The 23062-nt window shown below is 42.6% G+C and overlaps 1 protein-coding gene across 3 annotated transcripts in view; it reads left to right on the forward strand.

Moving 5' to 3' along the window:
- Positions 1-23062, forward strand: part of ARHGEF4 (Rho guanine nucleotide exchange factor 4) — a 222335-nt gene that overhangs the window by 99579 nt on the left and 99694 nt on the right. For 2 of the 3 annotated variants that reach the window (XM_030280163.4, XM_030280164.4), the window contains 2 exons: positions 3584-3916; positions 9205-9334. In XM_030280163.4, the coding sequence (XP_030136023.2) occupies positions 3584-3916; positions 9205-9334 (463 nt within the window). Of the gene's footprint in view, positions 1-3583; positions 3917-9204; positions 9335-16000; positions 16396-23062 lie in introns of those variants that run through there. The other variant, XM_030280165.4, reaches the window with a different exon arrangement.

Raw genomic sequence — 23062 nt, forward strand, 5'->3', positions numbered from 1 at the left:
TGACGAGCTCTTAAAGGGAGGATTTGCTACAAAAACCTGAAGGAATGGAGCATTACAACACCATTAAAGATTGTACAGACATCACCCTGTGTTCATCTCAGTTTTAAGCTGAGTTTTAGCCCTCTTAAGGCAGAATTGAGCCTTGTAACTGGTGTATAGTAAATAAGTTTCTCATTGTGAAAGGCAACAAAGATATCAAGTCCTACGGCTAGCAGTCACTTTTTAAGAAGTAAAATCACTTTCTTTAGACAATGAGTAGCTGCCTTTTGAAGTACCATGTGTCTTTTGCAGTCACCACAAGTACCTTTTGGTTGCTACTAGAAGTCCGCTTTTGTCTTCAGAAAAAAACCCCAAACTGTAAGCTCAGGGTCTCATTTCCATGTCATATTTTGTTCTAATCCAGGTAACACATTAAATCCTTTGCACAGGCTGAATCTCATGGAACAGATTGGATCGTCAGTAGGGATTTCATGATTGGCAGAGACCTCTAAAAGCAGAGACTTCCTCCATCAGTAGGCTTTTAATCCCAGAGAGGATTTCCCAAGTTGTAAGTGGCTGGGAGCTTAGGAATCTCTTTCAGTGGCTAAGCACAACCCCCAGAGTGACTGAGACTGAGCTGTAACTGAGACCCCAGAACATGCCTTGACCATGCTACTTTTTCAGCATTATTACTGATAAGTTTTGACATTAAGAAATGTGAGAATAATTTTTTTTTTAGCAGATTGTCAAAAGTGGCACTTGAGAGAGTTCATGAACTCTTGCATACCCAAAGCAGACAATTTTCAGAGGGTTTATTAATCTGGAACCACTTGATCAATTCATAACAGCTGAGAGCTGCTTGTGTTCAACTCAAATGAGCAAATGAGCCTGCACAGCTTTTGCTGCTGTGGTCTTTTGCCTCTCACATTTCAGCTTCCATTAAACCTTTAAGATACCCTCCAAAATGGTCTTATCCTGCCCTTTCTCCATACATTTTTACAGAAACTTCCTGGTTTTTTGTATAGAAACAAAGATAGGCAGAACCATTGCTTTATCTAGCCAAGTATTGAAAACCTTTATTGCTGAAGGTTTCACTGCCTCTCTAGGAAACATAGTCCTTGAGAAATTTTTTTTCCTAATCCTCAATAAGAACTTTCCAAGCTGCAGTTTATGGCCACTCTCTTGTGGTGTTCTCTGGCACTATTAAGAAGAGCTTGGTTCCATTATCCATGCAAATACAAAATTATTGGTGACTACTCTTACACTGCCTTTAGTGCCCTCTTATCAGCTTGAATAAACCCAGCTCTTTCAACCTCTCCTCATATTCCCAAGTGAAAGTGTTTTGGTTGATTGGCTTGGGGTTTTTTTCTAAAGCTGTCTGGAATCCAAAGAAGTGTTTGGGTGGCAGTATGAGAAGTGAGAGCTGTAGTATCAGAATTCCAGGGGGAAAGGGGAAGAGAATTAGCCTTATTCCCTACTGCGCTTAGCTTTATTTGAAAATCTTTTGTTCCATGGGCATCAGCTTAACCTACAAACTTAATACTGCACACTGCATTCCAAACAAGAGACTGCAGCCTAGGAAAAAGCAAGAGACTTGGACTATACACACTGTCAACAGATGAAGCCTCTCAGAGGATGAATAAAATCACTGACCTGTAAATTACAGCTCAAAAGAACATCTAGAAAAGAATGTAGAGATGAGGCATGTGTAAAGCCTTGAAAAGGCAAGTCTACATGCTATAATGTAAGCATTAGGAGCAAATAAATAATTACTTAAATTGATTGTAGATTAAATTATTCAAAGAAAACCATAAAAAATTTAAATGGTATCTAAGACATATAAAACCAGTTTCATTTTCCTGATTTTTCTGGAGGCTGCAGGGTATGATATCTGAATTTGGACAAATGCAGCTGGAATCCAGAAATTAATGCAAATGTCTCAGCTTTCAAAACACAACATCAAATATATTAAAATATATAGAGATTTAATTATTTCCCCTTTCATGATGTTATGAAATGTAGTAGAATTGCACCCTGGATTTTTTAAGCAAAGCTATATTTTCAGGAATCTCTGAAAATACAAGAGACACTGGGCAAAGTACATTTGTAGTATTAAGTCTTTCCAAAATAATTATAATCTATAAGCTAAGGATGGCCTTCCTTATGTATGCTGCTTTCTAAAGAGATAATAAAATTCAGTTTATTGGTGAATTTGAAGAAAAGTCTTTTTCTGTTCCACATAAGTAAAGACATTAGTGCAAAACATATCTGTAATAGTGAAGCTCTTGAGCTCACTTCCCATTGTGCCCTCCAGGATGGGGATTTGTATTTATTCCCCAGCCCCAGCCAGGTATTTTTATAGCTGTGTCAGAATTATCTGTGTTAGTGCTGTGCCAAACTGCACTGGATCATCTCACCCTGGACACTCTGGCTGCCACTCAGGTAAGTAACTCATCCAAGCCTGGTGGAGCACACACCAGCTCCTCTCTCATTTCCTGCTAATGGTTAACATTCTCCTTGTTTCCTCCAGAACAAAGATTTTATGCTGAAAACAGCAAAACAGAACCATTACCAGTTTGCCCATCTGCCAGGCCCTTCACTACATGTTTAATTAATCTGTTCATGGCACGATTTTACTTTCATAATTGTGTTACTCAGCAGACAAGAGCAAACTGTCCTAAAATGTCCCATGTTTGGAATTCACGTGTTCTTCTCCTTGCTCCTGTCCAGTGAGGTGAGGTTAGGCACAAAACACCTTTTCCACACAATCTAGTCTTTCTAGACTGTGGCATGTCTTACAAGAGGCAAAGAAGAATTGACCTGGAATTGTTAGTTAGTTGAAAATAGATAGGAAGTGCCTGCGATGGTTTGAGGGTTGTTTTATTTGGGTTCTTCAAGTGATCTATGAGAATCTGGATGGATACTATTGTCAGGACACAGGATTTTTTTTTGTCATGAGACTCCTGAGTTCACTCATTCCCCAGTGTTGTTATCTCCTACCTCAAATATTATTGAGTCTCACACTGATGCTACCTGGAGTAGTAGCTGGTTGCCTGAGGGGACACTTGATTTCAAGTTGTTCTAGTATAAAAACTGTAATTTTGTGCAAGCACTCAAATGGGAGTGAAGGACAAAGCTGTGCAATTCCTTATTCTTGGCCCAGCATCAAACAAATAAAATGGAAAGTGTAAAGAGCACATCAGGAAGCACAGGGCTTAATATATCAGACCTACAAAGCCTTTTCACATTGTATAACTGAAGTACAATTGGAAAACCAGAAACAGACAAGAGATCATTTTTGTATTTTCAGAGACATCATCTGTCTTTGTAAACAATATTATACAGACAGAATGACCTAAATCCTGGTGGAATGTCAGTGTGATATGCCATCTAAAACAAGAGTGAACAGGGCACTGTCCTGAGCACAGGGAGTGTTTATGGCACCCTCAAAGGATGGCAGAGCTGCTGCTTCAGGGTGGAGTGCTCCTAAGTGTTTTCTTCTGACTAGTTCTGTGGTAAGAAACAGGGCTTTGCCATCTTCTGTTCAAACTCACTTGAAGCAAACAAAGTTTCCATCCAACAAACCCTGTGTTTTCACCTGCAGTGTGTAAAACAGGAGTCTAAACAGCCATGTCAAACAGCACCTGGAAAGAGGCCAAATAAGAAATGGGTTCCCCATCGCAAAAGGAGGCCCCCCTGGGTCCCACCATGCCCCGTCTCCACCCTGGAGAGCAGAGCCTGCAGGCTCTCCTTCCTTGCTCCAGATGAAAAAGCCAAGGAGATCCCAGAGAGGAGGAGGAAGAGACCCAAACCCCTCTATAAGTGCTTCAGCTTCGATGATGTTTGGATGGAGAGAAATCAAAAAAGGAAGCTAGAGAAGGAGACACAGCCCGAGGGAGGGGTTCAATTGCAACATCTCCCACAGGACCCCTCACAAGTAAGAAGCCATCCACCGACCTTCTTGTTCCCTGGCATTGTCTTCCTCTCTGCTCCAGCTGCTTCTCTCTGCTGTCATCATATTCCTGTCCTTACCTTTTGTCTGGTACCACTTCTGTCAGTGTTTCTGTGGGCCTGGTACTCTGTGGAGACTGCAGAAACACTAAACTGGCCCTTGAGTGATAACCTCTGAAGGTGGTGGGTTTCTCAGCTTCTGAAATCGAACAGTTCGTGCCCTGTGAGATGTTGGAAATAGAATGCAAGAGAATCAGGTTGCTTTGTGAACTGAGTGATGGGAAAGGCAAAGAGCAAATCAAAGTTTCCTTAAATCAATATAAATTAAACTGATGAAATTTCCTTCTGTGCCCTGTGGTGTTGCCCTATTATAACTTTAATAACAGACTTCTAAATTAGATTTCCCTTGTATCTGAGGCCAACTCCACAACTCCTACTGAAGCAAATTCCTGCTGTGAAACACTCAAGAGAACATTGCCATTGGATTTGTAGCTATTAATATTCTCCTCTCCACTGAGGGAGACCTTCAGTTCAGCATTATGATTGCTTGTGAAAAACTTTGTTGGCTGTTGTGACTCACACTGATGGCATCTGTTACTTTTGGATTCAGAGCTAAGGTCTGTTCCCTTCAGGGAGAGTCACAAATCTCTGTCCAAGATCCAAAATTAGCCTTAATACATACAAAAGAATACTTCCCTAATACTTCTGGGGAAAAAAGACATGAGATCAAGGGATGCTCTATGAAGCCTCTCACAATAATATTGAGAAAGTTTCTGATCAAGCTTGAAATCACGTAGCAGCTACTCAAATAAAAGCTTACCTCAGGGGTTTCTGTTTTGGTCTGTTATCTGTATTTGTTTCCATTTCTCTTTGTTGTCCTGGTTGCCTGTCTCTTGTTGTTATTAAATTAACGTTATTACAATTTTGGAGAGGAGATGAGGCCTCAGTAGTCCTGTCACCACTTCAGAATATGCTTGAGCTTATATGCACAGATAGCTCTGTGAATGGTGAAGGGGAAACATTGGCCTGCCCACTATGGTTTGCCCAGGGAAAACCTGTCCACCTGGAAGAGCTCTCATCAAACTGACAGACACCTGGGACAGTGAGCCAGGGCAATCCCAGAAACAGGGCTTCTGAAAAACTGCCCCCTGTTCTCTTCTTCTCAAGGAAAGAGATAAAAAATCTGTGCTATTTTGTATGAGTTGGGCTCTTCAACACAAAGTGTTGCCAGTTGCTGCGTGGACGAGTGCTGGATATGATTCTCTGCTGTGCTTCCCACTCTCAGTTCAATGAGGATGCTCCCCCGGCTCAGCTCCCTACTACATATGTGATGGAGACAATGAGTATTGCTCTTGAGGTTTGTGTGTGTTAGGACAAAAAAATTTAAAAACTAAATGACTTGGGTTACTTCCCTACCTTGGCTGAAGTTCTGAGTGCTCTGTGCTGTGCAGGGATGAGGTGGGCTAGTAAAAGTGAATGCCTGGCTTACACAGGGTCAGGGATTAACAGAAATCAGTGAAACATACTAAAAATATTTCTCACAATTCCTCGACAAGCATGGGTAGTGATGGAAATCTAGCCCGTGCTGCAGGGCATGTGGGCCAGCACTGAGAGCATTGAGGCTGCTAAGAGGAGTGACCAGTTCCCTCAGTAGCGTCCCCTGGAACCATCAGATTACACAGTTGAATCATGTTTGCTGGAGGCTGCCAGAAAACAGCTTCTCCTTTAAGCATTTCCACCCTTATTTTCTGGTGCAAACTTACCTCTAAATTGCAATCAGATGCATGATGATGTGCAGCTGCCCCTGTGCCCACGAGGCCTCTCTGAACATTGCCTGCCCGGGGGCTCTTGGGCCTCAGTTGGTTTTCTGGTTCATTCCTCTCTGGGTAGAAGCGTGTAGGTAGGTTTGGGGTTTATACTGCTTTTGTCTATTTGTGTTATGTAGGTTATTGACAATTTAATCTTTGTAGGCAGGCCAAGAAAGCAAAATGCTGGTTGCAAAATGAGAGGACTGAGGGGATTCAAAGTCTCTCTTTTATGCCCATATAACTGAATTTCTTGGCCTGTGCTTTTTATTTATAATAGTAACCACACAGTGACATTTTAATATTATTTTATTCTGTCTTTGCAATGCTCTGGTCCTGTAATAGTGCTGGTTTATTCATACTTCCAAGTGTCTTAGGAGTGCTGTCACAAGCTGCAGTGTCTGAGGGCAGTTTTAGAAGCGTGCTGAATCCCTTTTGATAGGAAGGAACAAGTTATCCCAAAAGAAGCTCTGTAAGATGTTCATTGTCTGTTGTGGTTTTGTGACTGCAACAAGGGGACTGTATGGGGCTTTGGAGAGCTGAAATTACAAGTCTGATGTTCTCTGACACAGCTGCCTTGGGATGAGTGGCTTTTGTTGTGACAAGTCAAATTGTGTTAAGTCAAGATCAGGTCAGCCCACAAGGTGATGTAATGCTGCAATATTGGGGAAATAACTTAATGGAGCAGAGCAGAGAGGAATTCTTGCTTATTCAAGTGCTGATTTCTGATCCCACTATCATTAAGATCAATGTACAGAGAGGAGCATAATGGAAATATAAGACTACTCTGAGGGCTGACGATTGGGACAGGAAAAAATGGACAAACAATTAAGAAACTACCTACAAGCTAAAAACCAAAAAACCAAAAAAAATAAACAAACAAAAAAACCATTTAAAATGGCAGCTCCAAACAATTCTATATATTGTAGATTTTTTTTTTTTGCTTAGGTCCAGTAAGCTGCTCTGCTTTCTTAAATGGGTACAGCTTGTGAAATTTTCCAGTCAAACTCAAAGCTTGACCCAGCTGTCCCTTATAATGAGATGCTGCCAGTAACAAGCTGAGCAGCTTCTGATCTCGGGCCTTAAAGTCTTAATACAACACTCCCCATGCTGCCCACCCCAAGGGGAAGAAGAGAAACATAGCTGTGGATGAATCTATATTATTTTGCTTGTCCATAGGCTATGCCCTTCACATGGTGATGGGTTTCAGGCTGTAGCCTGGGGTCTTTTCCTTGTTTTTAATGCAGGAGAAGTTCCCTAACTGGAGCAGAGACAATGCCCCAAACCACTGACATATGGAATGCTGTAATGGCAACGGGCTCTCTTTTGGGAATTATTCTTGTTCTGAACTGCCTGTCTATTGCCATGCAGTACTTCCCTGTTTTGACAAAAACTTAAACCCTGGCTCTTAAGCTTGATGCTTCTTGAGTGCACAGCAATAGAAGCACAGACATGGCTTCTACGTGCGTTTGTTTGAGCACAGTTTGTGCACTGCCAAATTAGAGAGATTCCTAAAAGGCCCATCAGGGGGCTATACCCAGAGGGGGTATTGTGCAGAAAAAGCTCTTTTATTTTGAAAGAGAAATGAGAAGTAGTGAAAAATAGATCTTTAGCTCATTGCCCTGAATGTTAGTTCTACAAATCTGATTTTATCCCATCCAAAATAAGAGCAAATGGAGTTTTGTTGTGTAGTACCATGCTTTGAGCACTGTGGACAACTCAGACTTTAAGAGGGAAATGAATATGCTTTGAGAAGGAGATTTAATGAGAAGCATCTCCCCACAATGTGCACCTGACAAGGCATGGATATACAACAGAGACCCAGTCTATGCCTGGGGCTGAACTGCTGTGCACAAGAGCATAGAAATAACCTCTGGTAGAAAATACAGGAGAGAGGACCTTTACTATGGTCTGCTCCTTCATTTCTCATCCTCTCCCTTGTAGGCTGTGCAATCCCTGCCCACATGCTGCTAACACTGCTGAAAATGCTTCTTCTCCCAAGTTAGGGTTGTACAAGCTTCCATGCTGTAGGATTCAAATGATGCCTGTACCAAAATTTGCGCTGATGTCCCAGGAATTAATAACAATGAAGCCTGCAGTTGTAACAGCCTTAGGCCAGGGTTCTGCTGTCTAGTCTTAAACAGAACAATAATGCTTTCTATCACCTTTCATGTAAATAACCTAGACTTTACCTTTGACATTTTCAGAGCTGTGGCCCAGTAAGCTTGATTTTCACTGTCACCAGAAGAGTGTGTGTTCCCACTAGATCTTTGCTGTGACTTTTCTAGAGAAACAGGCACTGCTCAGGTTAATTTGAACAGGGTTCATGCTATCCCTCAAGAGATGGTGATTTGTGCCAAAGTATTGGCCGCGTTCTCTTTGTTTCAGGAAAGTTAAGTCCAGGAATAGAAGACCAAACCAGGCATGGAGCAGCAGCACTCTCAGCTGTGTGAGCACTGTGTGCTGGAAAGGAGGATTTGGCTAATGGCCTTTTACAGGAGAGGTTTCAGCATCAAGGCTGGTCAGCAGACTTTCTACTCATAGGACATGCTATGGGCTAGTGGGGAGAGGGAGAGTCCTCAGTGTGCCAAGTTCCTGGCTCAGTGAAGGGTGGATATGTTGTAATGGAATATCATTGGCAAAAGGAAAGGGGCAATGGTGATAGAGATGAAAAACTGTCTGTGCTTACTGACCAGCTGATCTCTCAGCCACTGATGTTTTCTGCATGTGGCAGCCACAGGAGAGAAAAGAGAGAAAAGGAAAAAGGGATAAAAGTATATCTGCAGCATGCCTTAATTACTACATTCTGTTTTAGAGGCCATGAGCTTTGTGTATGTACCTGTATGTTTTCCCCTTTAAACCAGCAAAAGTTAGTAATTCAATGAGATCTGGCAGTGGTATAGAGTTTTCAAAGTTTTATTAAGTTCTATAACTTTTATAAAGTCAATCAGCCAGGTAGAGGAGAGTGTGTGAATTCTTACTTGTACATTTAGCTGAAGAGAAAAATGTTGTTATCCACATTCTATATGGCTGGGGACTGGTACCAATAAATCTCTGAAGGGAAAAGCTTTATTTTCATGTCAAATACCAGAAGAGGACCTATTAGTCACAAGGCTTCAGGAATAGTTCTGTAGCTGAGGGGATGACTCCTTGTAGTGATATGAAATCCCCTCCACTAGGGAGGAGTGAAACCTTCTGTGAATGGAGGTGTGTGTGGTTGTATGTGAAGTATGAATCTGGTACCTGCTTATCCACTTCTGTTCTTATAACCTTGCAGTTTTCCTTGCCTTCTCACTGATTTCTAATGTTTCTAGCCATAATCATCCACGTGTGTCCACTAACATACTGCTTACTTACATGGGCAGGTATCAGAGCTGGGAAGAGGTGCTCTGAGATGAATGCTGCATTTTGTCCTACAGGGTATCTAAACTTAATGTTTGTTGCCTTTGTTTTCCCTGTTCACTTGCAGGCTGGAATAAGTCCATCCATCACATCTCCTGTTGCCTTTGATATCCTGCCACTGAAGCTGCATCCGTTTTCACAGAGCACCCCGACAGGCCTGGACTGCGTGGGCTGGAAACGGCGCATCTCTGCTCCCGGTGTGTACGCTGGCCTGGCTGGGTGGGAACGAGGAGAGAGTTAAGCTCTGGTTTATTGAATGTGGAAACTATGTGATAAGCATTCTAACCTGTTCATGATGATTGCTGCATCCATGTCTTAGCAGAAATCTGCTTTAGAGTTGAATTTTTCATGTGTTTTTCACATTTGGGTTTCTTTTCTCCCTGAGTGGATGAACAGGGTGCTGTTTAAAGGCATGGTCAGTTTTTAGTGAAGAAGAGATCGCTCCTTGCAATTATGGTATGCTTGATGTAGAAACATTGTGTTTTCTCATGAGAACTCTGTCTCACCTATGATGATGTCACCTCTATTACACTCTTGAATTAGGTTTCTGCACAGGAAACAGGCTCAGCCTTGTGTTTGCTGAAGAGCACTACAGTGGGTATGGTGAGGTTCCTCTCAGGTTGCTAATTAGGCACTAAAGCAAGTAAGTGAGCCTGTAAAGATAGAAGCTTCCTGTACTTTAAATCCCCCTAAAGAAAAAGTATGCTGTGTTTTCATGAGGAGTGCACATGAAATATCATGTCTGCTTCATTTCTGATGACTGACACTTTCTCAGAATTAAAACGTAAATTGCACAGATTATTAAACTGTGAAATGTATCTTTGCCAGGTTTTTAAATTCTCCATCTGACAGTGCCTGCCCAAACACTGCAGATATCTCTATCACAGCACTTTGGGCTGGAGTAAGGAAAACAGAATGCAGAGGAGTTGTTGGCGGTTAGGAACCTAGCCAGGAAAAGCCAGCCCAGTTGGGTGCCAAACTGCCATTTCTGCCTCAGAAGGTCTCTGTACCATCGATTAAACCCTGCTGGAGTTACCTAATTAAGCGACAAAAACAGTGAACTAATTACATCAGAGTTGAATGATCATAGTATTTTGTCAAGCAAAACTGGCTTGTTTTCTGACGCTTTGTGCAGCTCATGCACAGAGTCATGAGGCTTGATCTGGAAATAAGAAAACTATTTATTGTTGTGGTGTTGAGAGCCTTGCCTTTGCTTTCTCAGCACTGAGGGTTTTGATCACTTGCTATCCCAAGCATCTGGTGCTGCCCCAATGCTTAGGACCAGCTCTCTGGCTGAATTAAAAAAGCTGTAGCTTTACTCCTTGGAAATCCCAGGTGGAAACCCATCGTTGTCAAGCTGTCTGTGCATCTCTGACATCAGCTGAAATCCCTGAGCACTGCTGTCATAGAAGTACATTCTGAGTCACAGCTGAGACAAATTTCATGGTTGTTCCCAACTGGGACACGTGGGAGTTAAAAGATATGTATGAATTTCTGAGGGTGAATAGGGGAAGTAAATGTATGCAGACTGACCAGCTGGCAGTGCTGTAGGTGTTTATATGCTGTCTAGAAATGGGGCCTGCAACCTGAATCATCTGTGATTCACACAATATTCCTGAGATAGGTACAAGTGAATTTCATACCACGACCTAAGCCCGGACCTCAAAAATTTCTGAGTAAATGTAGCACAACAAATGAAATAGAGCAGAATCATTTTTCCACCACCAAATCCATGCTCCTGGGAAAGGAAACTGATGGAGAGAGGAAACAGAGGTTCTTCTACCATAGCCATCTCTATTAGCTTCTGCATGTGGGCTTCATTTGAAGCATTTTGGGGGAGATGAATGTGGACATGTGTCCTGCCTGTGGTAGGATGTGTATGAGAAGAAAACTGCAAGTTTCTGAAATAATATTCTGAAGCTGATGTGTCAGTTTTAAGATTGAGGCAACAGTAGTGCAGCAGAACACCCTCTTTGATTCTTGCACAGCTTTGTTGTGATACCTGTTGCTTTTGACAGAGCTGTAGGGCATGTAAAATAAATATAAAATAAATTGTCAATTCATTTAACCTAATTTTAAGATTTCCAACTCCAAAGCTGCAGCTGCTTGTATTAATGATCCCAGTCTATGCTTTAGTCATAAAAGACACTGGATATAAAAATATATCCAATGCTACTAGATACTTCCATGTTGAAAATATGGATAAATTTCCCACTCCCAAAGTCTGCACCTCATCCCCTTTTGTAGGGAATGCTGCAGAGACTGTGTGGGATGGAAGATGGAGGCCTCTGTAGTTCTGCACGTGTGAAATGCTGGCTGGGATGGTCCCAACCCAAAAGGTGCCACTCACAGCTCCCACACGCTGTCATGCACCTACCCGGGGGCTGGGGACAAGGGCTGGGGACAAGAGCTGGGGACAAGAGCTGGGAGCCCCCGGCGGGGAGGGGCGGGTGAGCCTCTCCAGCATCCCCAGGGCAGCGAACTGCGCCGTTCTCTTCACTCATCGGGAGCCCGGAACAGTTCGGAACAGGTTTCTTGGTGGCACACGCGATTCAGCGGGGAGTGTTGGTGAATATCTAGTGTCTTTCCCCTTTAGTTCACTGAATATTCTGTTTTGGAAGGGACATAAAAGGATCATCAAGTCCATCTCTTGGCCATCCCCAGGAGCCACACCATGTGCCTTGTCCAAATGCTTCTTGGACTCTGGCTGGCTTGGCACTGGGACCACTGGCCTGGTGACCAACTACCCTCTAAGTGAGAAGAACTTTTCCTAATATCTAACCTAAACCTCCCCTGACACAACTTCAGGCCGTTCCCTTGGGTCCTGTCGCCAGCTGCCAGAGAGAAGAGATAATTGTCCCTCTGCTTCCCTGTGTGAGCAGGTCTGACTGCAATGAGGTCCCCCCTCAGCCTCCTCCTTTTCTGGTTGTCTGGGTACTCCCATGTCTTCATTTGTACCTTTCAGTCTGTTCCTTACTGCCAGTTTAGGAAGCACATCACTTCCTAAAGTAGATATGGGAATGCTTTTCTGCTTTTTAGCAGCCTCTGAATACCTGGTGCAATACCTTGTGACACTCCAGGAAAGGGGCAGGAGGGAAGGGCCTAATATGCATTGGAGAGAGCAGTAGCAGGATAACGAGGTTTTGGATTAAAGCAGTGGACCAGCATGTTTATCTTTTAGGTTTTGAGACCTGTCTTCTCCTTCCCCATCTCTTCTGAGTCTGATATTTGTTTATTTATAAACTGAAGTCTGCCTATAGTTGGGGATGCTGCTGGGGAGCTGTTTGGACAGTGGCTACAGCTGTGAGAATGTAGCTGCAACAAGGCTGAAGCCAGGAGAGGGGCAGTTCTGGTTGTGAGAGCTACCAGCCCATGGGACTAGAGCAGAAGGAACATTTAGGGCATATGCTGCCATTTCTGAGCTTTTCCTTAGGGATTTTCCAGCAGGAGGCAATCACAAGGTAACACAGTGACAGATAGACACAGGTAATTGTCTGAGAACTGGAGTTTCTTGACAGCCCTGCTTTCACTGCTATCCATGCCTCTCAGGCAGAGACTTTTCTTTCTTGTGCCAGCTTGCTACCCTTTCTGAGATGTTCCACTCAGTCTGCTTCTCAGAGACTCTGAAACTTTTGGACTGGGACAGGGACACACACATGATCATAAACATCCAGGGTTTGTCATATCCTCATAGAGGGAGGAGCCTGCAACCTGTGTATTACAAGGTAGGTTTGTAGCTGTGCTAGAACCAATCTCATACCTGTATTATTTTAAATCATTATCTAAATGCAGACCAAATCTTTTTGGCAACTTTCCATGTGTTTTGTCAGATTAGAACAGCCTCAGATCTTTGAATTTTCTGCTATCAGATGTCTACAAGAGATGGCCTGGAGTTAGATCACAGAGCTATGGTTGGTTGTGCCAAGCAGAGAGGCATGTATTCCCTGTGACTGATGTGTGCTGATGAGGAACACACTGGTGGCCTTGGAAATCCTGCAACAAGAATAGGCGAGCCAAGTTCTCAAGAGCTGTATCTTTTGTGGATAGTCTGGAAAACAGTGACCACTTAGTGATACTGAGTTATCCTCTGGCCTCCCTGGTGTAGTGGAAAGTATTTCTCAGAGGCAAAGGGACTGTTTGTTTACTCAGCATCATGTGGACAACTTTCATCTTCTTTTCCCAGCTATAGATGTGCTGTTAAACTCACGCTTGGCAACAGTTAATGTGAAGATGTTTGACAGCCACTGGAGAAATCTGTTCAAGAGGGAAAATATTAGCTCAATAACAGGACTTCATTATGTCTTATAAATATTTAGCAGTCCTGTAGTTCAGCAAAATAGCAAGCTGAGTTATTTGTTCCATTTTTGTCATTTTAGCTCTCGAAGAAAGTGGTATGCAAGTTCCCAGAAGTGTATCATGGTAGCTGTACCATGAAATGTCTGTTCCATCCCCATTAACTAGAAGAGTATAACTGAATTTAAGTGGCTAAAAAATAACCACGTTGCCTGCTGTACACTTTTCACTTTGTCTCTTAATCACAGAAAGATTAGACCCACTATGTCAATCCTGGTTCTGTTTAGCCACAGCCACAAACACTTGCCCTCTGTGAGGTCTTTGATAATATGCTCACTCAAAGGGTTTCATCCAGTCTTAAAAGCAGGGCCTGGTAGTGGCTGAGTTCATGGAAATTTGTCTTAGTAAGTTGAGTGGGATTGTATGTATTAGCTACTGAGGTGAAAGATTTAGCATACCAATAAAAACCTTCTGTGGGGCAAAGAGAGAAGAATGTCCTAGGAAATCCTGAATGATTCTGGTAATCACCGTTCAAAACTACAAGATTACAGGAGAACTCAGCAGAGGCTAAAAAATCCAGCAGATATTTAGGATCAAGTTGTTCAAGGCTAGATTGACTATCTTTACAAGCTGTGCAGTGAGATTCTTAACTTTAGTTGGAGTCAGTTACTGCTGCTTCAACTTCTGATAACTTCTCTCTCTAATGTCACAGAGGAAAATCTCCATGTAGATTTTACAACAACAAAAAAATCTGTAGTCAGTGGAACCCCTCTATGATGGGTTGCAGTCTTGAACTCTAACAAAATTTTGCTTTCCACAATTTGGCTGTGTAGAATTTTTCTTCTTTCCATTCTGTTAGAAAATTCTTCTCCAGTGCATGCCTACAACACACACACATACATAAGGATAATTAGGATTTGTAGCCTCTCTTTAGCACCTTTGCTGTCTGAAGAGCTGTACTGACTTTCTTCTTCTCAATGCCCTGTTCTCCAAATCCACAGAACAGCTGCATTCACCTTTCTTGTCACTGTTTAATTTACCTTCCCCCTCATTATTGTGATCAAGAGGAGTTTCTCTCCAGTCGTACTTGAATGCAGGCAGTTCTGGAAGAATCAGATCAATGCAGAAGAGTCTACTGCAGTCAAATTGAGAACATATTTCCATTTCTCTGTTAGGAAGTATTAGATATTTTGGTTCGTTCAGAAGATAATTGAAGGAATTATTTTGTTGCAGATTACTAGAAATGGAGGTGGGTTTTTTTTTGGTTTGGTTTTGGTTTTGGGTTTTTTTTTTTACTGCTACAGACACTGTTCTTTTCAAGAATAGCTGAAATATTTAAGTTAGTTTGGCATTATTGGATGCTTTGTGATATTCTCCAGTGATAGAGTGCGATGGTTTTTTTTGCTTTTAGGAAATACTCAGTAAACCAGAAGTCTTACTGAACTGAAGTTACTCTGCTACTGCATGATGGACAGTGAAGCAAACTTAAAGGGGTCTCTATTGGAACAAGCTGTGATAGCCTTATTACTTTGCAAAGAGGCACCTTACATACAAATTGTAAAATAAGCGTTTTCAGTTCTTGTGTGAAATTGGGCTTGGAGTTGGGGGTCTGCAGCCACGTTCATTCTCTCTGTGACAGGAGCAGTGTGGGGTTTTCCTTCGTGGCCCACATGTGGGTGGCTGTCCCTCTCCCAGATGTGCTGGGAGACCTGATCTCCTCCTTTGCTTTGGTCCAACCCCTATTTGCAGCCTCAACTGGTTGAATTTTCACCTGGCCAAACTTTTACCTGACCTGGGTAATCCCTCACTGAATCAAGCTAGTTCTGGTCTTACACTCTTTTCTGCTGCAAGGGGTACAAACCATGTGGCTACTCAAAAATTATTTTGATAGCTTGACAAATCTGCCATCTGCAAGGTCTTTGAGCAGAGTGGCAGCCCAGGAATGTCCTTTATTACAAAATCTCCATGGTGCCTCAAAGCTGTTGTTAAAGTACACAGGTATTTCTGCATTCCCAGGAAACTGGTATTTTTTCAGGATCCTTCTTACAGGGATACAGGGAATCTCCTGTTAGGTAATGAGAATATAAAACTTTCTAGTAAATGAGTCAGTGATGCTGTTTCAGTTGGGACTGAGGTCTCTTACAGAGGTTACACATGGAAATAGGGATCATACCAGGTCTGCAGTCTGGGAGTGGATGCTAAATGATTTTTCAAAACTCCCAGCTGCAATCTCCCCAAATCTCAATCTGTGTTTTTCTGGCTTTAATTTCATTTTGAATTCTTTTTTCAAGTACTTACAAAAATAGTTTTTTAATAGCAACAGCCACAGCCAGTTCTAAACATGATTAGTTTATATGTTAAATCCTTTCTGAGTTCTCAGGGGAAGCAGATGACACAAGGTCTCTCTCACTCGGGCATTTTTAAAATGCATGAAATTCTACTATTTCCACTTATTTATTTTTAATCTGACAGTTCTGCTAAATTAGGAGGAGAGATCTCTGTCTCACCCCTTGCTTCCTTAATGCCTTGAAATCGGCTTTAATAAAACCAGCTGCCGGGAGGTGCGGTGAGAGCGGCACGGAGGGAGGGAGGGAGGGAGCCTCCTTGGCGGACCCCCATGATGTCAGGATGCATCGCGGCGAGCGGAGCGGAGCCTCCTCGGCATCCAGCCCAGAGCTCGGCCGGCGCTGCCAGGTCCCGCTGCCCTGCCAGAGCTCCGCCGAGCGCTGCCCCACCGCCGCCCCGCAGAGCCCCCGGCTCCCCCTCTCACCTGCCCGCATGAGGACCCAGCAGTGCCCCAGCGAGTCCAGCGGGGCACACAGTGCCGAGAACTGCAGCAGCAGCGGCAGCTCCGGGCTCTCGCCGGGCTCCGACTCAGACAGCAGCGGGGTGGTGTGTGGTGGTGGTGGCATGAGAGGAGTCCTGTCCAGGTACTGGAGCTTGGAGAGTCTGCACTCTGCCACAGGTAAGGGACTCTTCCTTTCCCTTTCCCACCTTTTTTATTTTTTTAGATTTTTTTCATCTGGTCTATGATATTGCACTGACCTTGAGAAACCAAACCTTCTGGAAAAAGTATATAATTTGGAAATGCAGCATCTTAGTCTGGAGAGATAACCAAAGAATTCAGCATTTGCGAGCTATACGCTCTGCAGACTTAAACCTAAATCAAAACAACACAGACCCTTAAGAGACTTCTTAAGTCAGGAGGGAAGAAATAGGTTTCTAATGGCTTTGGAAACAGTGTGTAGGCTTCTACCTGATTAAAGCTGTCCTTGCCTATTGGAACATTTCTCATTTCAGCTTAATCATATAGAGCTGAATGTTAGAGTTGATATTTCTCTGTGTAAATTCCAGTGGAGAGAGTATCACTGCCTCTAGAAAATGCCCAGGCGAGTGCTGTGCAGCAGATGAGAGCTAGGTAGGGTTGCACTGCTGTGCGCTGGAGGAGGGAAAGGCAGTTCCCTGAGCCAGCTGCTCAAGTTCAGTTTTTGCTTTCCCATCCATTATTTAATGTCTTTCTGAACCAGAGAGTTTGGAGGCGTGTTCATGTAGCGTGGACCTGTCTGGATTTGGCATTCTGGTTTTTAGTTACTGATGAGCCTGGTTAGGGTTTGAATGTTTGAACTGCAAGCATAGTAAAGAAGCTTTCTCATTCCCAGCTGATCCTAGCAAAGGATCCTGGCAGTGATGTTAATGGCCAGTGACTGCTGAGCTGTTCAGCTGTTGCTGTTTAGAGAGATTTTTAATAGAGCTGCGGTAAATTAGTTCCTCTCTTAGATAAATTCAGACAAGTGCCTTCAAGGCCACCAGTGACTACCATTTCCTTAGTAAGAATACCCAGTGCTACCAGCTAGAATCAAGGCTTGGGAAGAATTCAGGATGCAGTTCTGTGTAATCTGCTTTAGTCGTGTGTACTTTTAATTATTGAAAGGTTTTATCATTCCATCTGCTACTGTAGATTCGGAGCTGTTTAATAAAATCTCCATTGCAGCTCTGGAGTCTCTGCTGAAGTGTGAGTAACTGCACAACCCTACAGGGAAGGGCTACAGCAGGGTGGCTGGTCTCCCTGATTTTCCACCCTGCACACTACACCTTCTAGGTGGCCAGAAGCACTAACCACCTACAGGACATCCTGAGAGTCCAGGGACAGGAAAAAAAAACAACAAAACATTACTGTTCTGTTTTGGGGAAAGACCTGGGCTGCAAGTATAAGATGGTGTGCTTTTGCATTCTCAGTAGCATTTGCTGGCTGTTTTCTCTTGTAACTGGGAGTGCAAGTTACCCCCAGCATGCTCTGACATTGGCATGGAGTAAGTCTGGCACAGGGTGGTTCTGCAAACTCCTGCTCAGAGTGTGGGGTTGCAGCGGTGGCTCCATCCCACCTCGGTGTCACAGGGTTTGCTGTCAGCTGCCCTCCCTGGAAGCATTCTTGGGTTTAACCAGGTCACTCGAAACAAGTGCTGTACAGTGATACAAAAGAAGTGAGGTTGATAGCAAAGGCAGGCTCTGACATTAAGTCTGTTTTTCTAAATGCTCTTTCATTTCCACAATAGTCTAGCTCCCAAGGCTGTGAGCATGGTGTCATTTTGTGGATGCTACATGCGTTTAGCAGGAAATACAGAGATGTAAAGAAATGGAACAGAAAATGGTATGGAGACAGACTGAGAACAGGGAAAAACCAAATTAAGTGTCATAATTACAGTATTGATAGATAAATACAATAATAAAAGCAGATCACCTCATTTCAGACTCCTTGCTGCCTCTGTGGTAGGTGTATCTTCACATGCAAAAGATTTCTAAGCAGTTTGTCTCTAACTAGTAACACACTTGAGGTCAATTAGGATTAAACTTTGAGAGAAATGGATCACTAGGAGAAATTTATTTTGTTTTGGTTCTTCTCTGTTTGAATTCTTCTTTGGCTTAAATTTAGGAAGTTGTGGCAGAACTGCTCCTCTCCACCACTGTCAACTGCCTGTCTGAGGAATGAGGCAGGATTTCTTTAAAGCTTGTACTAAATAATATTTTTGAATGGTAAAATTTAATACACTGTTTAAACCAACCACAAAATCCCAAACAGCGAACCCAAGAAAAAAAAACCCAGCAGGAGCAGTAGCAGCTGGCAATGCATGAGAGAAGCAATAGCTAAAATATGTGGCAATGTCCTCTCCTCAGAGGAGCAGGGAGCCTCCAGCATCTTTCTGTGTGATACATCAAGGAGTTAGGGGGGAAAAAAGAGTACAGACTGTATGGAAACACTATGAAGTTACATTAAAAAAGGTCTGAGGGATGAGCCAGCCCCTTTCCCTGTTTGAAAGGGATTCTGCATTTCCTTAAGGCTGCATAGGTGGACTTGGCAGAGAGGGTTTTGCTTTTTTCCCTGTGTGTACATCACCTTTTCTGTAAGGATCTTTATACTGAGTTTGTTGCTGTCCAAGACTTCAGGGAAGATTAGAAATAAGACAGATTTAAATGACTGAAATGTGGAGGTAAAAAGAAGGTGGGAGGTATGGAATGCATCCATTGGAGTTTTTCTTTTAGATAATTTAGATTCCAAGGAAGTGAAAAGACAGAGATGTGTGTTTATGTATGCATCTGTTTGACAACGTGTGATTTCAGAAATACAAATTGACATCCCGTGTGGAAAAGACTGAGTTTTCTGAGGTTCACAGAAGCAAAAACTGTCTTTGGTTTGTTATCTTCCTCTGTAATCAGTAATGAAGTATACAAATTCCGTTTGGTTTGGGGTTGACCTTATTGTAATATATTGATCAAGAGGGGAAGCTAAATGTGACAGTTGAAAGAGAAAAGACCTGTTGTTACATCATAAACTTTTGTGCAAATGCTGCTTGAAATACAACTATGCAAAAAACTGCCATGGTTCAGGCTTGTAGGAAGTGAAAAAAAATCTACTGTTTTTTAGTATCAGTGACATTTCTGGTCTGAATGTCAGTAAACACTACCTTACATGAGAAGGCGCTTCTCCCTGAAGCTAAATATAAGCATGAAAATAGGGAATGCTTTACTCTTCTACCAGGTTCTCCATTTGAGGATGCCAGAGAACTTTGCAAGGACCAGTAACCCTCACAGAGGGCCCAAAAGACTTTCAAAGCATGATTTAGGATAGATAAAAAGGTATAGTTTGATACTTGGACAGTATCCTCGGTATTTTTAAATACTTATGAGCAGTGTCCAAGTGTTTGCCTGGTGCAGGTTTCCCGTGAGAGAAGGACTGGGAGCTGGGGTGTCTTAGCAATTCTGAAAATCAGGCTGTCAGTATCTCAGCTGGCCAAAACCCCATAAAGCATCCAGATTAAAAGTCATTGTGACTGTTCTAGCAAGTGATTCAGTGGCACTCTGGGTGCTCTAACCCTGGTTTCCTAGGCAGGACTTTGTACCTCAGGGCTGCCTGTATCCCATTCATCACTGCTGTACAACTCTACTGAAAAGTTTTTCCTTTAGGATGTTTCCAGATTCAGCTCTCTTTGCCTTTCCAACTCCTTTGTTGCAGGTCCAATCCCGACCTCATTAACACTTCTGTTTATTCTTTTTCTTGTCCAAGTTGGGAAGGACTGGAAGAGCAAAGAAAGGTAGGGACAAAGGGGGAATGACAACCTGGAGGACTAATGGTTGCCATAGTTTCCCTGGGATCCTCTGTGTACTTGTGCATATGTAGCAATTTAATTGTACAGGCTCCACTTCAGTGCGCCTCTGCACAGATTTGTGGCTCCTAATATGCAGATATGCTCATCTACTGCCCTTGGGAATATGGCCTTTAAACAAACAAGAAAACATGAAGCATGGGTGTGGAGGTTTTTCTTTCCTCATTCAGAGCTTAAAAAGAAAATTGTGGTTTTTTTAGGAAGGTTTTTTCCAAGTCATTCATTTCATTGTTGTGGTTGATGAGAGAGCCACTAATAGAGCTGTGGCGAATGCTTTGCGTCTTTCTTGTTTGGTATGAGATTTTCTTTTGATCCTTTTCTTTTTCCTTTTCCTTCCCCTAGCCCTGGCTTTTTGGTACTGATGTCTTCAGTTGTGTTCATGGACTGCAGTGCGTAATTCCACTTATCCTTCTTTCTCTAGGGTCACTCAGTCAGCAAGAGTTAGAGGTCACACAAAGGGAGATTGATTTAAGGTTCAAATTGCTTCAGAATGCATCCAAAGGAGAGTAGGGAGGAAAAAAGTGAGTGCCTCAGAGCATCCAGTGCAGCATCCCGAGGTTGTGTTGCACTCTTACCTTGGCAAATCCTGAGCTAGGATATTTCAGCTGGATTCATTGCTTGCACTCTAACATGTCCCATGTGTTCCCTCATATATCCCGTGTCACCTGCCAGAATAACTTCCACTCATCTTCAGAGCAAATAACCAATGGATTTAAGAACAAACAAACAATAATCCATGCTAAATTAACTTGGGTTTTTCTCTCTGTGTAGATTACTCTGTAATGGTGACTAGTATGGTAAGGTTAAACCTAAGGGCAATCCTGAACTTTTGAGGATGAATTACAAGATGAACATCTCTTAGTCAAGCTAGTGAGCTGCCCTAAAGCATAAGTAAATATTTCTTAGTTGAAAATACATCTTCCAAATAGTGTTGAGTGCTGCTGAACTGTGATTTGGCATCCCATTCAAATAGTGAGGGCATCTATATTAAGTGGTTGAGTTCATTCCAGTAAAGGGAATCTCAGTCAATGCTAACTGTGTGTAAACTTGGCCACCTAACACATTTAGTACACTTACAGAATTTTTTTTTTTTAGTGAAAAGTATCCTCTAGTGTCATGCTTTTCCATTAAAGGGAATAAAAATAATGTTAATATAGGTAGGAAGTCTAATCATGTTTCTGTACCTCTGTTTGCAGCAGAACCAGATTTTGTAAATTCAGCTACTTTGGAGTTCTAATTACATGTTAATGTATTGGGGGTGGTTCTAGTTGATTTTCCCTTGAGATTTTTTTGTGTTGTTTCAAAAGGAGTAAATATTTATTCTCATGTCCCTGTGGTGCACAGATTAGCACCTGTGACTATCAGAAATAAACATTCCCATCTTTGCTGATGCTGTGTTTGCAGCAGGGAAAGCAAAATTTTTAGAACACTACCTGTGATATTTCCCCAGGTACACTATCTTCATCTTTTGCCTTCTCTACTTTCAAAACAACTCCCATGAAGAACATTTAGATTGTGACCACTATTCCCTTTGCTGAGGAATATGACAACTTCTAAGGCTGTATTTTCTCCAAGATTCAGTTACCTTTAGAGTAATCTTTCAGACCAGCACTTCTCTGGGACATATCCCAGCTTCAATTGCTGTTATTTTTCTGCATGGATGTGAAACAGCTTTAAGCCACCTGATTTCAATACTGGCAGCCTCACAGCTCTTGCAGCAGGAAACTAGCATGGTAGGAGAGAGTAAAGGAAAGGGGAATGAGGGGGTGCCACGAAGCTTGCCTGACCCTTCCTTTCTTTTCTGCCTTTAGGCAAACACCCAAAGGCTGGCAGAAACTTGACCATACCTATTCATTTGTGTCATCTGGGTCTAGTTCATGTAGGTAAAAAAGGAGCAAAATTAGATTAAAGCATGTGCTGGCAAATAGTGTCTGTGCCCAGTGGTCACAGAGAATGTGTATTTGCTGCCTACACAAGATGCAGTTTTGCCATGGCTGCTCAGCAGTTAGTTGGGTTAAACAATGTAGAAAATAATCCTGCCTGTCCTTTGCCATTGGGATGTAGCCTTTAAATTACTTGTCTGTAACTAAGCTTATTCCCTTCTAAGGTCTTGTTCTCCAATTCTTCTGGATCATGAGAAGTGTCTTTGAAGGATTAGAGAAATACAGCCTTCTTATGAGTGTCAGTAATTATCTGTGGAGGCTTCTAATTTAATTAGAATCCTGTCTCATCTCACAATCCTTTTGTGGCCTAATGTTTGCTAAACCAACTAACTAGTTCACTGATTTGCTTAAAAGTGCCAGGGATGAGCTGAGTGTGCTGGACTGCACAGGACATTGGTCTGAGCAGCCCAAAGTCTCAAGATGAGCTGTCTTCTTGGATACTGAGTGCCTTCAGTGGCTGTGCCATTCTGAAAAACTGCTCCTACAAGTGTTGTGTCTGCACATGAAAGCGAGACAGTAGCCTGGGTGTAAGCTGATAGGAACATGGTTTGCCCCTGGTTAACTGTCTTGGATTACATTGTGTGAACATCCAAGTGTTGGCAGCTCTAACTACAAATATCCCTCGGGGTGTATTTGCCTAAACAGGTAGAGAGCTTTGCTGCTGTTATTCTCAATCCCTGCTAGGCAAGGAGAAGAGATTCCCTAGACTATGATGTTGGCTCAGAAGGGCTCAAATAAACCTTTTTTTTTCTATCTTTTTGCCACGGAGTACAGAGTAATTGCTTTGCTGGAGTAATTGAGCCATTTCCAAGTTGTGCTGTATCCCAGGGAGTGCTTATGGATGCTCTGATGCATCACCTCAAGTGCAGCTGATTCCTGTGTTCTGTGCCTCCAGCAGGGTGAAGGCTGGCAAGTGGCTGTAGAATAGGAGGGAAATCGAGTGCTAAAGGCAGATGAGTACACAATTGTTTTGAATATCCTCCTTGAATATACTCTGTTGAATTATATTTTACCTCCTGTTTAACTGAAT

Source organism: Taeniopygia guttata, chromosome 9 (genome assembly GCF_048771995.1).
Source record: "Taeniopygia guttata chromosome 9, bTaeGut7.mat, whole genome shotgun sequence".
In the NCBI taxonomy this organism is placed as follows: Eukaryota; Metazoa; Chordata; class Aves; order Passeriformes; family Estrildidae; genus Taeniopygia; species Taeniopygia guttata.